The sequence below is a fragment of the Phaenicophaeus curvirostris genome, chromosome 1 (assembly GCF_032191515.1).
Source record: "Phaenicophaeus curvirostris isolate KB17595 chromosome 1, BPBGC_Pcur_1.0, whole genome shotgun sequence".
In the NCBI taxonomy this organism is placed as follows: domain Eukaryota; kingdom Metazoa; phylum Chordata; class Aves; order Cuculiformes; family Cuculidae; genus Phaenicophaeus; species Phaenicophaeus curvirostris.
In genome coordinates, this window is record NC_091392.1 from 110,945,729 (window position 1) to 110,960,318 (window position 14,590).

General features: G+C 39.3%; 1 protein-coding gene across 2 annotated transcripts in view; it reads right to left on the minus strand.

Annotated features, from left to right (window-relative positions):
• Window positions 1–14,146, minus strand: part of LTN1 (listerin E3 ubiquitin protein ligase 1) — a 33,305-nt gene extending 19,159 nt beyond the window's left edge. For both annotated transcript variants that reach the window (XM_069870900.1, XM_069870909.1), the window contains exons 1-12: window positions 14,069–14,146; window positions 11,469–11,672; window positions 11,070–11,168; window positions 9,387–9,617; window positions 8,679–8,731; window positions 8,043–8,223; window positions 7,193–7,366; window positions 6,152–6,342; window positions 4,720–4,864; window positions 3,538–4,323; window positions 2,988–3,029; window positions 1,803–1,995 (exon numbers count right to left, since the gene is read on the minus strand). In XM_069870900.1, coding sequence (XP_069727001.1) covers window positions 1,803–1,995; window positions 2,988–3,029; window positions 3,538–4,323; window positions 4,720–4,864; window positions 6,152–6,342; window positions 7,193–7,366; window positions 8,043–8,223; window positions 8,679–8,731; window positions 9,387–9,617; window positions 11,070–11,168; window positions 11,469–11,672; window positions 14,069–14,110 — 2,341 coding nt within the window. In that variant the 5' untranslated portion in view covers window positions 14,111–14,146. The remainder of the gene's footprint in view (window positions 1–1,802; window positions 1,996–2,987; window positions 3,030–3,537; window positions 4,324–4,719; window positions 4,865–6,151; window positions 6,343–7,192; window positions 7,367–8,042; window positions 8,224–8,678; window positions 8,732–9,386; window positions 9,618–11,069; window positions 11,169–11,468; window positions 11,673–14,068) is intronic.
• Between the last annotated feature and the right edge of the window lie 444 nt (window positions 14,147–14,590).

The following is a 14,590-nucleotide window of genomic DNA, read 5'->3' on the forward strand; positions in this document are numbered from 1 at the left end:
TAAACAGAAGGGCCTGAAGTTGCTTAGAGAAACAATTAAAAATGCATTCCTATCTGCTTTTTCCAGACAAATTATGACTTTCTGGCTAACCATCCCTGCCATCCTTCTCTGAGCATGTTCTAATTCTATCACACCGTTTTTCAAAAGCATATAGGTGAACGACAATATTGCAGTGACCAAAACTGCAGGCATTACTCAAGATATTGACACCAATGCTATAATTTTCATTCATCCTTTTTTCTTTCCATAGCAGCTCCTAATAGCCTTATTCTTTTTTTATTACTGAGCACCATCCTGCCACTTACAGGGAGCCATCAGAATGACTGAAGATGTCTTTTCTGAGTTTTAACACCTCAGAGCCTAAAATTGAATAGATACAGTCACAATCATGTTCTTCCCATGTATGCTTTTGATATTAACCGGTTTTGAATTTCATTTGTAATTATATCAGTTAATCATTCAGTATCACAATACACTGCTATGGCTCCACTAAGTTTCAGTTTCGATTGCTCTGAATAATTTACCAGAAACAATTACCATTCTTTCAGTACTTATCCCTTTTCCCCTTTAATTCCCGATACCTGATAGGTCACTGATCCATGAAAGACCCTTCCATTTACTCCACAGAAATTTACCTTGAGAAACTTCGATGAGAGATCTCAAAAAGTCATTTTAAAAGTTCAAATACTCAATTTTGGCCTAAGCACCTACCCTGGCTCCTGAATGTCTCTTCATTCACCATGCATTTAAAACAGGTTGCACAGCACTCGGGCAAAATGTGCTTAGCAATACCTACAGCTCTAGAGCCACAAAGTGAAGTCACTGGACAATCAGCCCTACGACACCACTGATTCACAAGCAGGCAAGCTTGTTGAACTCTCTGGAGAGAAGAAACAGGTTTTCCTGATGCTACTCTACAACAAAAGCTCCAGTAAGAGAAACAGTAATGTTCCAACACCTTCAGTATGTGCTACGAACATCCACTGCACTCAAGTTGTTGTGTGCATCTTTGAAACTTCAGAGCACTACAAATGTGCCCAGCATTCAGATAAATAAGTCTACTACCCCATCAAAGCAAATGCTGAGTTTAACAAAATACAAATTGACAAATCTACATGGAAACATCAAGAAAACTGAACTCCTCTAGAATTCTACCTCACAGATACCACAAAATGCAAGGAATAAATGAAATATGATGCTTTTAATAAAAAATAGCTTAGATATACAGCATAAGAGCACACACAGTTTTTGAAATCACTGACTGAAAATGGGTCAATACATCAGTCCCATAACAAGGCATTACCAACTCACATGTGGATCCCTAACCATTGGTTTTGAAATCCTAGTTCTGAATGTAAATTTCAGATGGCATGGTTTAAAAATTAATATTATTTTAAAGCACATCAGTTAATAAATCAAGGATCCTTAAATTTTCTTCAAGTTTTCTAGAGTCGTAAATCTGAATCTGTTCTTCAAACACTGACTCCTGTTTAGCAATGCAGACAAAAAAAAATTGGAATGCCACTGCTGCAAGTTTAGTGTTTACAAAATTAGGTTGGACACAGTTAACAGTCTCAGATTAAAAAACAAACAAACCAACAAAAACCACAACAAACAAAAACCACAACAACAACAAAAAACCAAACAACAATCCACCAGAGCAACAATAGAACATAAGAAAGCCTAGATGTTTAGATGTTACAAATTGAGTAGTCTGGAAGACTGCAAATTCCTTTAAACCTTCTACACAGCATAAGTTCAGTATTTCCACTTCACAAATTCCAAGGAATAAATATGTTTACCATTTTTAACATGTTGTGACAACACCAAGCTCAGGAGGGTCCACCTTTCTGAAGAGGATAATGCCGATGAGGTTGCTACAGGTTCTAAACTCAGATGACACAGATCATCTGCCAGCATCACAAGTCTTTCTCCCAGTGTATCTCCTTTCAGCCAGTCAGAGACTAAGGAAAGTTTAGCTGTGCTTGAGCATGCCTGAGTGACAAGAAAATAATTTTAATCTTTTGACATTAATAACTTTAAATATTAACTAAGCATAAGATCAGTAGGTCAAACCTGCAGGCACAGAGCAAGAATAGGAATCATATCATCTGTCATAAAAAAATAACTCTCTTGGTGTTTAAATCTGCAACAATGCCCCCAGCTTTACTTTCTGTGAGAGGCAGCAAGCTACAGCTAGGTCAGAACTCTAGATTCAAGTGAAACAAGTCACCTTCTGAGAGCTCTTCTTTTAACTCTTCTCCAATTATTGAGCCCAAAAAATGTATACAGTAGATTTAGAAAGATGACTTCTAGGTGACCATGTTGGTTGAAATAAAATATATTTACAAGATAAAATCTATTTATAGCACCTAAATTTCTCTAGAAATAAATGGAAGGTCACAAATCAGAAAATATTGTTCTGCTAATAAACCATTATGAATTATAAACCCATAAAAACTGAAGATTCCTAAAAATACAAAGTTTATGTGAGGAAAGATATTATGGTCAATGTCAACTGCTATGAGTCCTTGCCTAAAAACTTGTAATACACTTCATATTTCATCCCAGACAATCACTTCAATGTCAGTCGCTCAAGATCATGTGTGAAAAAGTGGTATACTATCTTTGTAAGGGTGTTGATACAAATAAACATTCAATTTATTGGTCTAATACCCAACTCTATTCTCTCTAGCTTTGAAGGGGTGACCAGGAAAAAAAAAATCAGGAATCCCTCTGGCTCAACAACCAAACTGACTAAAAATAGAAGGGATAAAGATGCTTTTGTTTTCGTATCATCATTTCATTTCTAAGACTGTCTCTGCATTTATGCAGTTAAAACAAGCAACACTCATACTATTACAACAAGAGTTTCAAACTATAAAAATTATCACTACTGAAATACAAAGTCACTCAAAAATATGTAACTCTCAAAACTAAATATTCAAAACTACGCAAAACGAGAACAGAGGAGTCTTAAAAGGTACCTTCTGAATTATCTGCAGAAAAATAATCCATTTCAGATCCATCTGAAAAGAAAAATAAAATTCCACAATATTTAACAAATTCTTTTCTCAATAGGAAGCATATTTACTAACATTTTAACTGTTTGGTTTAGAATTTTATTTTCCGTAGGGGATAAGCAGAAGTTGCTAAGTTTCAGTATTAAAGTTATTGATTATATCATTTTTGGCTTTCAAGTGTTTCTGTACCATACAGATCAATAAGGAACTGTATTTATACAGAGGGCCAACAATAACCAGTATAAAAGCACACTGTATATAGAAGCATGAACAGAGTGTGCTGCTTTTTTTAAAAATTATAACCTTATAGAGAGAGACATACATCATAACCTTCCTCTCCAACACTGTCATGTCAACCTTCCCTAAGTCTACCTTCCTTATGGTGAACTCACCCAAGTTCACGTGGAATATCTTCCATTCCACAGCCCCAAAATAAAATCATTAACTAACCACAACACACAAAAAGAGCCGTCACTTCAATAAAAACTAGTAACAAAAGGTAAAAGAGTCATACCTTTGTTAAATCATCAAGAATGATTTTCCTTTCATCATTACTGTTACAACAATTAAGTACACTGTACAAAATATCAACCAGAAAATTAGTGTCTTTCCTCCAGTCTTCTTTCAGCCAAGTTATTAAATTCACATACAGAAATCGTACAGATGGACTTTCATGATGAACTTTAATTTCCTTCTGGGATTCAGCTTGAGAAGACCTTAAATCATTTCCCTGCTCTAAAAGTACTTGAAAAACTCTGTTTGAAGAAAAAGAGCTGAGTAGAGCAGAGAGAAATTTCAAATGGTTTTCTGACTTCTGTTCATTGACATACACAACACTTAGTTCAGCAAGGTTGCAGACTAAACTCTCTAAAGGTTCTTTCCTTAGAAGTGAACTACGGTGCAGGTCAGTCTGTATTTCAGAGTCACCAGTTCTCACTTCTCTGAGCTTTCCATTCTCTGTGTTTCTTTCAGATCCGTCCTCATCTGTAAACCTGATCTTCAGACACTTTTTATTGTTTGGTTTTGTAGCACTCTTTGGATTCTGAAGAATTTCTAGCATATCCGATATGGCAAACAATGACTTCTCATCAGCATCCAATGTATCAACATGAAGTACACACATTTTGAAAAGATGGTCCCAAAAATTTGACAAAAGTTTCTGGAAAACTTCATCTGTGCCATCATCATTGGAGAGTTCTGCTTTAGCTTCCCAGGAGCAAAGTGTTTCTGCTATTTGATAAAATAACGGTCCACTTTGTAACCTGTGTTCCTTAAGAACAGCATCGGTAAGAGGAATTAGCTATAAAAAACAAAAAAAAAATTATTAAACAACAGTGATCCAATTAGATGAGCGTTTTATCCTTTATAATAACAGGGAATTCCATAATTTTGAAAAATATTCTGGAAGCAATTCTAAAACCACCTGAATTACTCATAGGTGAACATTTAATAAAAATATACAGGTTGGGATGCTTCTTGTTTTGGGTTTGTTTTGTTTTAATGAAACATATAACTGCACAGTAAAAGGGCTGATTTTATAGGAAAGAAAAAATTTACTAAATTCAGTAACAATATTTTTCCATAAAACCTCGTAAACCTTTCAACAGTTAAGTAAATCCTCTTAGAAATTTATGTTTTTCTTTAACTTCGAATTCTTAGAAGTACACAAAAAATATTAACTATTTCTAATAAATACCTGGTCACATATAAGCATTTGATGAATTTGTCTTTGGTCATCTTCATCTACTTTCTGTAGTACAGCAAAGCGCAGACATTCCATAAATGCAGTTATAATTGCTGAACTTTCTGAAGAGCTGGCTATCGCTCGCTCACTTGACAACCTATTGAAAGTCAACACGGGAGGGAGGGCATGCTCAGCCACCTATGCTTCTGAGAAACCCAGTATGTATGTAATGTATGTAACCTTCATTACGTTGTTCTTATTCAGATAACACCGATATGAGAATACAGAATCACAGAATCACCAACAGGAGTCAGCTCAAAACAAATTCAAAAAGACATATTTAAAGAGTTAAAAAAATAACTCCAAGTATTTAATATGACTTATATTAAAATAACTTTTCATCTCGTTTTAGCATTCAGGAAAAAAAAAACGGTCTTTGTAACTAGAGGAAACCTATCCAGTCAACCATACAGTCTACAGTTTCAGCTGTTTGTTGAAACTCCTTCACAACATTCTACACATACCACAGAGGTTTAGAAAGTGTCACTTTCTCTCAGTACAAAAAAAAAAAAAAAAGAAAAAAAATGAAACAAAAAACCACCAAAAGACAGTTTCACCACAGCCAGTCTGAGCTTGACCAACTGTGATGTTGGCTTTTTCATGAAAATTTGACCACACAAATTACCAGACAAATATTACAACCATTTTACTACTTGTAATAAAATTTTATACACTTTTCAAAACCAACCTACACGTAACACTCTTCTCCAAGAGCTCCTCTGATGGTCACACCAACATCAATTGAGAACTGATTTTTGCTTTAAGAAGATACACTTTAACTGCTCATAAAAAAACACATATGCCTGAGTACACAATTCACATGCATCAATTAAAACTAGACTTGACAGCAAGTTGGTTTTGATGTATTCTAAAGTCAAAAAATACAGCAGTTTTAGTCCTTTAAAAATCTGTACCACAAGAATGATAGTTCTTGCATATAGGAAATTTCACAAAGACAATGCTAATCCCCAATAGCCTCTGTAATAATTACTCACTGGCAAGAAAAGTCTGATATCTTCAAAGCCACTCTTAATTTTAAAATAATTTCCCATTTTAAAACATATCATGGAATAAACACAAAGTTTTGAAAAGGAAAAATAAGAATGCTTTAGGTAAGGCAGACATAATAAAATCAAAAAGAAGGCTGAAGGTTTAAGAAGACAGGGACAGAAATGGAGGACTGACTGGAGTCTTCGATATGTAAAAGTATTTTAAAAATATGATTTTCAAATATTACAATAAAAGCAGTCTTCTCAAAGAAATTAATACATATTTAAATATTCTCAAGCCAAACAATATGCCACTCATCTTTAAGTGTTTAAAGAAGATTAGTTCTCCTATTTCCAAACGTAGACAGACAGACAGATTACTTTGTTGTTCATACCCTTGAATCATAGAGCTGAAAAAAGTTCTGAAATACTCCAGCTTTGGTTCTGCAGTGCCAGGAGGTATCCTGCTAATGAACGGCAAGAGATTTGGGTATATAACAGTAGCTAGACCTCGTCCACCCTCTCGTAGTACTGTCCATAGCTTTGGCAGAACTCCCTTTTTGGCATTTACATGACTCCAACAGTCCTACAGAAAGAAATACAACTACTGTAAATTAAAAGACACTGTGTTGACTTGTGAAAACTCCCAAGCTAGACTACCTCCCTACGTTGTAGCTGAAATAAGTCACTGTACAATTTATTTTACGTCTGTATTTTTAAAAATAACCTTCCCCCTATTTCAGCTTGTGAATTTAAGAGGTTAAACTGTTCCTGTATTGCTTAAAATCAATGGGTCTTCCTTGTTAGAAACCTACAATTAAAGGTTTCCCTTTAAGGATGCTTCATAAAGATCATTATTGTGACTGGTTCTGTATTTAATTCTGAGTTCTTACTATCAAGAATAAGGAATGACCTTAATATCCTACATTTATAGCAAGTAGAACAAAGATTCCTTCCTCCCTCATAAATTGTTACAGTTTCTATTAGCAGTTACAAAAGAGATCTGCGGCATTAAATCCTCAAAACATCCCAGTCTATAGCAACACCACTCTGTTACAGAACCAAGCATTAAATTAGAAGGGAAAACAAAAAAAACAAAAATGTACTGCATGTCATTTTTTATAACTGCCTTTAACTACAAAAAAAAAAAAGGGTTTAACTGTTATTTCACTTATTTGTAACTATATTTAATCAAAGGGATCCAGGTTAATTTAATTAAACTTACAAAATAACTCTGTTTTTCAGACATGCTGGGAACAATATATTTGAAAGTTACACTGGAATCCTAAGGAGGAAGGCCCATGTAGCATTGGTAAGTGTTATTAATCATAAAGAAAACCCGGTCAAGCTGTTCTTCCTAGTTCTGAGAGAACAATGGCACTTGTTGAAAACTTAAATTTCAGTAAAATATCTGCCCCTGAGGTTTTCCACATTACCTCGATAGTGGCAACAGCATAAAGCACAGCTTCCCATAGAGCAGGGCACACCACTGCATCACTATCATCAATGCTAAGAAGAAGAGCAGGACAAACTCTTGCTGCTTCAGCTTTCACCAGCTCAGGCAAGTACTGACAAAAAGTAGAAGTCAGCTCAAAGAAAGCTGAGCGAACCTGACGTAGGCCACAGAGAAAACAAAATTTTAGTCAAATGACAACAGCACATGTAGTTTAAAGCATTCCTTTTAAAGCCACTATATATATTACAACATCTGGTCCCATATTTTATCACATCAGCAAAAGCATAAATATTATTAAAAAATAAAGAAAAATAAAGCAATTATTTGATAAGCTTATTTAAAATACTAAAGATATCAGTTTAGTGATAAAACACTTCTCAAAAGCTCTATTTTAATGTACTTCTCAAAACGTATGTTTTGCCAAAAGCACCTTAAAACATTTTAATAAAATACAATCAATTCATCACCCTATGAACTGCTGGTCTTAGCAGACCACACCCCAGTAAAATGGCTTAAAAAATTAAAATGCAAACGCACTAAGAACAGATGCAGTAAGCTGACACAGTTTGTATCTTTTATATTAATCCGAAAAGACAGCAAATTGCCAAGGAGTAGATGATGGTGATATGGAAATAATAAATTAGTGTATTGGACAAATTTTAGACCAATACTGCCTATTAAATGGCTTAGAAATCTGAAGGCTGTCTCAAACCTAATTCAGCAGAATACAGAAGTTCATTCATGTAGAACACAAGTAATTAATAATTGCTTACGTTCAGCGTATTATCTTTAACTAAAACTAACCAAAATAAAGAAGGAATTAAAGTCACCTGTGGTATGCTGTGTTTGCTGTATTTCCAAAATTTGTTTTGGGACAGAAGTGACATTAACTTTTCCTCCAGTGAATGCATCTCTTTATTTGGCAACATGGTAAGGAACTTTTTTAAAGCTAGCAAGGAACAGGTCAAAATCCGGAAGAATTTGGCTTCCCTTTCATCCTCTGGTACAGTTCTTGGAAAACAAAACAAAACAAATTAAAGTGAACCATAAATCAATCAGTAGTCTTCTCAAGCTTTTCTAAACTGTCTAAACTAAGTTGTCTTCAGTTTTTCTGTGGTTTTTGGTTTTTTTTTACTTCAGATGCCAGCAAGGTAAATATGCAAACTTTCCACAAGTTCTAATGCCAGCAAATTACATTATAACACGTTAGAAAAGAAGAGAGTTGCGAGATATCTCATCTTCCAGATATTAAAAAATGCTACTCCTAAAAGAGCTGAAACAAGAATTAGACAACAGATAACACTTTCAAAAGCCTTTACACTTCAGACCCAAAGAAAGTTGCTGGGATCGCGACTCAAACAACTACTCTCGTCTCTTGAAACAAAACTAAATCCAGTACCACCAGGGACAGAAAACCCAATACAGAACAAGACTTAAACCATATGCAATAAAGCAGGCTAACATACTGGGGGTCACTGAATGTATCAGGCGTTTCTTTCAGAAGGTGATCGTGAAGTACCTAGGGAGAGAAAAATAGTCTTTTACACATGGAAATCTAATATTAAATGTCAATAATATAGTCTAATAAAACAGCTCTACAATTACACTTCACAACCTCTGAATCAAGTCTTCTAAACATATTTTAGACAAGCTAGTGAGCAAAAGCATAAATTAACTGACTCCTGCTGAACACAGTAGCTGTGGTACTGTTCGAATCAAGACTTCATAATGCTCCCCAAGCTGCTGTCCTACGTCAACATGTTTCTGGTTCAATCAATTCAGTATCATATATGACTGGTAAAAGAGCATTTACCTTGGTCACAACTAAACCTGTAGAGGCTCTGTGTAACACTGCTCGGCATTCTTTAATCCTTTACCACTACAGCTATACTACTCCAGTATCATTACTCCATCTGCCAACAACGATGACTGAGCATCACTACACAGAAATGCATGGAAGAAATTTCACTTCATGTTCATTCCTCTGGTTCCAGTCATTCCTATTGCAAGTCAGAAAGACAGAGGATGTGTCTTTGCCTCAGTCTTCACTTCATGTTAGCAGCAGCAAAGTTACAGGTGAGAAAAAAACTGAACCATGATAAAGAGCTGAGGGTAATAAAAGTTGACATACACCCAATGCAAAGCATTAAAGACATACAAAAGTATAAACTCACATTAAGAATTTCATCTTTACAGAATACTAAGGCTTCAGGTTGCTTGCTTGAAGGAAAAGCTTTTTCAAAAGCTACTTTTGCAGCAGAAGCAGCAGGGGAGTAAGTGTCACATTGAGCAATCAGCCAGTATCCCATGATACTTTTTAAATAAGGAGCTAAGTGTTTCTTTACTTTAAGAATCAGTTGCTCAAAAGACTGCTGAGTTGCTTCTCGAACACGGCGATCGTGATCCTGTTAAAAGGAAAAGAAAATAAAATAAAAAGTTTTATGGTTTTAAGAAATGTACTTTTGATGCCAGGTACTTCAAAGTAGAATTGATGACAAAAAGGAAAGCTTTCTCTCAGTTTAGCCATTTTCACAATGAATTGGGCCACAATGATTTAAAAAACGCAGCAACAAGAACAAAAAAAAAAAAAAAGTCTTGGTATCCTTATATAAGGGGAGAGGCCTAACTCAGCAGCATCATATTCCCAATATGTTGCACATCCAAACTCATAACCTTCTCCTGATGTCCTAAGTACAGTTTCTATTTCCATTTTATACATACACTTAACAGAAGGACAAGAGGCAAGAGAAACAGGAAGCCCTGAACACACTATTTGGATTAAAACAACTATAAAGTCTACACAAACTATGCACTGTCCACAAACTGGGCCCCTCACCACAAGAAGGATGTTGAGGCTCTGGAGACTGTGCAGAGAAGAGCAACAAAGCTGGTAAGGGGGCTGGAGAGCAGGTCTTACGAGGAGTGGCTGAGAGAGCTGGGGTTGTTTAGCCTGGAGAAGAGGAGGCTGAGGGGAGACCTCATTGCTCTCTACAACTACCTGAAAGGACGTTGTAGAGAGGAGGGTGATGGCCTCTTCTCCCAAGGGACAGGGGACAGGACAAGAGGGAATGGCCTCAAGCTCCGCCAGGGGACGTTTAGGCTGGACATTAGGAAAAAATTCTTCACGGAAAGGGTCTTTGGGCACTGGAACAGGCTGCCCAGGGAGGTGGTTGAGTCACCTTCCCTGGAGGTGTTTAAGGCACGGGTGGACGAGGTGCTAAGGGGCATGGTTTAGTGTTTGATGGGAATGGTTGGACTCGATGATCCGGTGGGTCTCTTCCAACCTGGTTATTCTATGATTCTATGATTAACAATTATTTGTGTATGAATTTAGAACATAACTTTCTATGCTTTTGGCTCCTGAAAGAAATACTGGGAATTGTTCTAACAGATCAGTACAGTGATTCATTTTGTCCAATATCACATTTCTTACAGTAGTCTTTTCATGACTGGGGATTGTGGGTTGTTTTTTTTTTTTAATATTAAGTCTGGTCAGATATTAGCTCCAGAGGAAAAAGATTAATAATTATGTTAACTGAACAGTACATTCCGCTTAGCTCTTCTGAAATCTGTCTCCAAGAACTTATCATGAGAAGAAATATCTTCTCATCTTTTTAACTATAAAATAAGTATCACCATCCAGCAAGCACCACTTAGGCATCAACAGTTCAAGAATCCACCCGCTACCAATACAGAAACACCTCCACAATAAAGAACACTGCTTTCCTTCAATTTCATGGTTTTCCTACAATGAGTCAGTAATTCAAACAAAGTTAGATATATCAATATCTAGTCTTAGAGGCTTTCATAAGAAGTAGTCAGGCATTTTTTTTTAACTTGGATACTTTATTACTTACTAATGAGATTTTGCAATAAATTCTTGGCCAGTAAGGAAGAACACCTTTAACAACTTCTGCTTCTCTTTCCTTGCACATTGTCCCAAACTCTTGCATAGCCTAAAATCAAAATATCAAGAGCATTAGTGAAGAAGTCAGCTAAATATGTTCTGCAATTTGCCGGCTTCTACACTGCAACACACTTCCATATAGAGTTAACTTTATGAATGCTCCATCAGCACAGCATGATGGATGTTTTCACAAGTCCTCCAAGATACTTTCTGGATTGCAGTTCTCGCAAATTTACCAATATGAAATTAGGATTAGCTGCCTTGATATATTCCTCTCCCATCCTTAAGAAAAATGTACTGCTTTCTGATAAAAAAAAAAAAAGTTACCAAGAACAAAGGATACACCTACTTTTAATTTTGTTGTGATATCTCTTTTAGAAAGTTTTCGCAACACCATTCGAAAATCAGCATCCACAAGGCTGTCTATTTCCTCTGCTCCTTGAACCGCAGGAACATATCCTAGATCACTCTGAGATGTTCCAAAGCCAATAAACCCAGGCACTGTTCCACGTTCCTTGGAGAGGAGTTCTGCAGCTCGGCCACTGCTAGAAGGCTGGCAAAAAACAGGGACATAAGTCAGTTATCTACTTTAGTAACTTCATTTTATTTCCCATGTAGCCAGCATTTTCAATTTTACAACACAAAGAGGATCGTTATTTAACTTCTAAGTAAAATAAAGTCTCACAAAAAAAAGGCCACCTATGCTTTAAATATAGTTGTGTGACCTAGAAAATTATAATTCCCTTTAGAATCAGCATTCCCTTTCCCCATAATCCAAAAACACTTATGGAAAACGTTATTGGTTTTATACACATACAAAAAAGCACAACAGAAGAGTTCTGTTTTTACTAGTTCATGTCATGTTATTGCATATGGACTGACATAGCTCCCAAGGAACACTCTTCATGTCATTGGAAAAAGTAAGAACATGCACGAACCAAAAGATGAGATGAGATGGGATGGGATGGGATGGGATGGGATGGGATGGGATGGGATGGGATGGGATGGGATGACCAGGTTGGAAGAGACCCACCGGATCATTCCTATCAAACACTAAACCACGCCCCTTAGCACCTCTTCCACCTGTGCCTTAAACACCTCCAGGGAAGGTGACTCAACCACCTCCCTGGGCAGCCTCTGCCAGTGCCCAATGACCCTTTCTGTGAAAAATTTTTTCCTAATGTCCAGCCTAAATCTCCCCTGGTGGAGTTTGAGGCCATTCCCTCTTGTCCTGTCCCCTGTCACTCGGGAGAAGAGGCCAGCACACTCCTCTCTACAACCTCCTTTCAGGTAGTTGTAGAGAGCAATGAGGTCTCCCTTAAGCCTCCTCTTCTCCAGGCTAAACAACCCCAGCTCTCTCAGCCATTCCTCATAAGGCCTGTTCTCCAGCCCCTTCACCAGCTTTGTTGCTCTTCTCTGCACAGTCTCCAGAGCCTCAACATCCTTCTTGTGGTGAGGGGCCCGGAACTGAACACAGGATTCGAGGAGCGGTCTCACCAGTGCCAAGTACAGAGGGAGAATAACCTCCCTGGACCTGCAGGTCATGCCGATTCTGATACAAGCCAAGATGCCATTGGCCTTCTTGGCCACCTGGGCACACTGCTGGCTCATGTTCAGTCGGCTGTCAACCAACACCCCCAGGTCCCTCTCCTCCAGGCGGCTTTCTAGACAGACTCCTCCTAGTCTGTAGCACTGCACAGGGTTGTTGTGCCCCAAGTAAAGAAAGAGGCCAAGAAAGATTGCCCCAGTTAAGTCATTGCCTTGCTCTTGGTATCAGTGGCTCCTTTATTTCAAACACAGTCTTTTAAAAAGACCATCCCAAAACTGATGTTCTAGAGTTCTTTATGATACTTGATAGTCCAAATCCTCTTATTTCCTAACAACAGTTGCAGTTTTGTGAGGTTGTTTGTTTGTTTTTTAAAGTAATGTCTATTTGCTGAAGTTCATCAAAATTTGGAAGGGACCTTAAAGATCATCTAATTCCAACGCCCCTGCCATGGGGAGGGACACCTCCCACTAGATGAGGCTGCCCACGGCTCCTTTCAACCTGGCCTTGAACACCTCCACAGATGGGGCAGCCACAACTTCCCTGGGCAACCTGATCCAGTGCCTCACCACCCTCATTGTGAAGAATTTGTTCCTAATGTCTAATCCAAATCTTTTCCCTTCCAATTTAAAGCCATTCCCCCTTATCCTATTACTACTCCCCAGCTTTCCTGTAGCCCTCTTGAGGCAGTGGAAGTCTGCTCTGAGGTCTTCCCAAAATCTTCTCCAGGCTGAACAACCTCAACTAGTCCTCATAGCATAAGTACTACAGCTCTCGGATAAGATTTGTAGTTTCCTCTGGACCCATTCCAACAGCTCCATATCCTTCTTATGTTGGAGATTCCAGAACTGGACAGGATATTCCTGGTGGGGTCTCATGAGAGTGGAGCAAAGGGGCAGAATCCCCTCCCTTGGCCTCCTGGCCACGCTTCTTTTGATGCAGCCCAAGATGCGTTTGGCCTTCTGGGCTGTGAATGCACACTGCAGGCTCACGTCGAGCTTCTCATCGACCAGCACCCCCAGGTCCTTCTGTGCAGGGCCGCTCTCAATCACATCATCCCTCATCGTGGGTTGTCCCGATGCAGGTGTCAGACCTTGCCCTTGGCCTGGTCGAACCTCATGAGGTTCCACATGACACGACCTGACCCACAGTTCCCCCCTCCTGCCACAACACTTGGGGCCCGGTGACAAGACGGAGACACAGCCGGACACCCGCAGAGCTCACACCCGCAGGGCCGCCCGGGCCCCGCTCCGGGAGCCGCACACAAACGCCGCTCGCCCCTGGCGCTCAGAGGCGACAGGACGGGACGGGCTGCCCTCACCCGCCCCCCGGTACCGGAAGCCCCAGCCCCGCCGCCCAGGGGGCGGGGCGGGACCCACGGCCGGGGCAGTTCCCCCGCTCACCCGCAGGTTGCCCTTGGTTCGCTGCTTGTTCTTGCCCCCCATGGCGGCGGCGCGCGGGCACCCGCGGAGGGGGCGCACTTCCGGAGGGGGCGGGGCCAGGCCACAGGCGGGGGCACGGCACTTCCGGTATGGGCGGGGCCAGACCATAGGCGGGGAGAAGGATCCTCACTTCCTGTGTGGGCGGGGCCAGGCGGGCGGCGGGGAGGAGGGTCCGCGCTTCCTGTGGGGGCGGTAGGACGAGGGGGAACGGGTTTAAGCTAAAAGACGGCAGATTTAGATTAGATTCTAGGTAGGTGTTTTTTCCTGGGAGGGAGGTGAGAAGAGAATGCTGCAGGGAGGCCTCATGGTGGCCTTCCAGTGCTTAAAGGGGCTACAGGGAAGCTGAGGAGGGACTTTTTACAAGGGCGGGGAGTAATTGGGTGAGGGGGACTGGCTTTAAATTGGAAGGGAGGAGATTTGGATTAGACATTAGGAAGAAATTCTTCACGATGAGGGTCGTGAGACACTGGAACAGGTTGCATA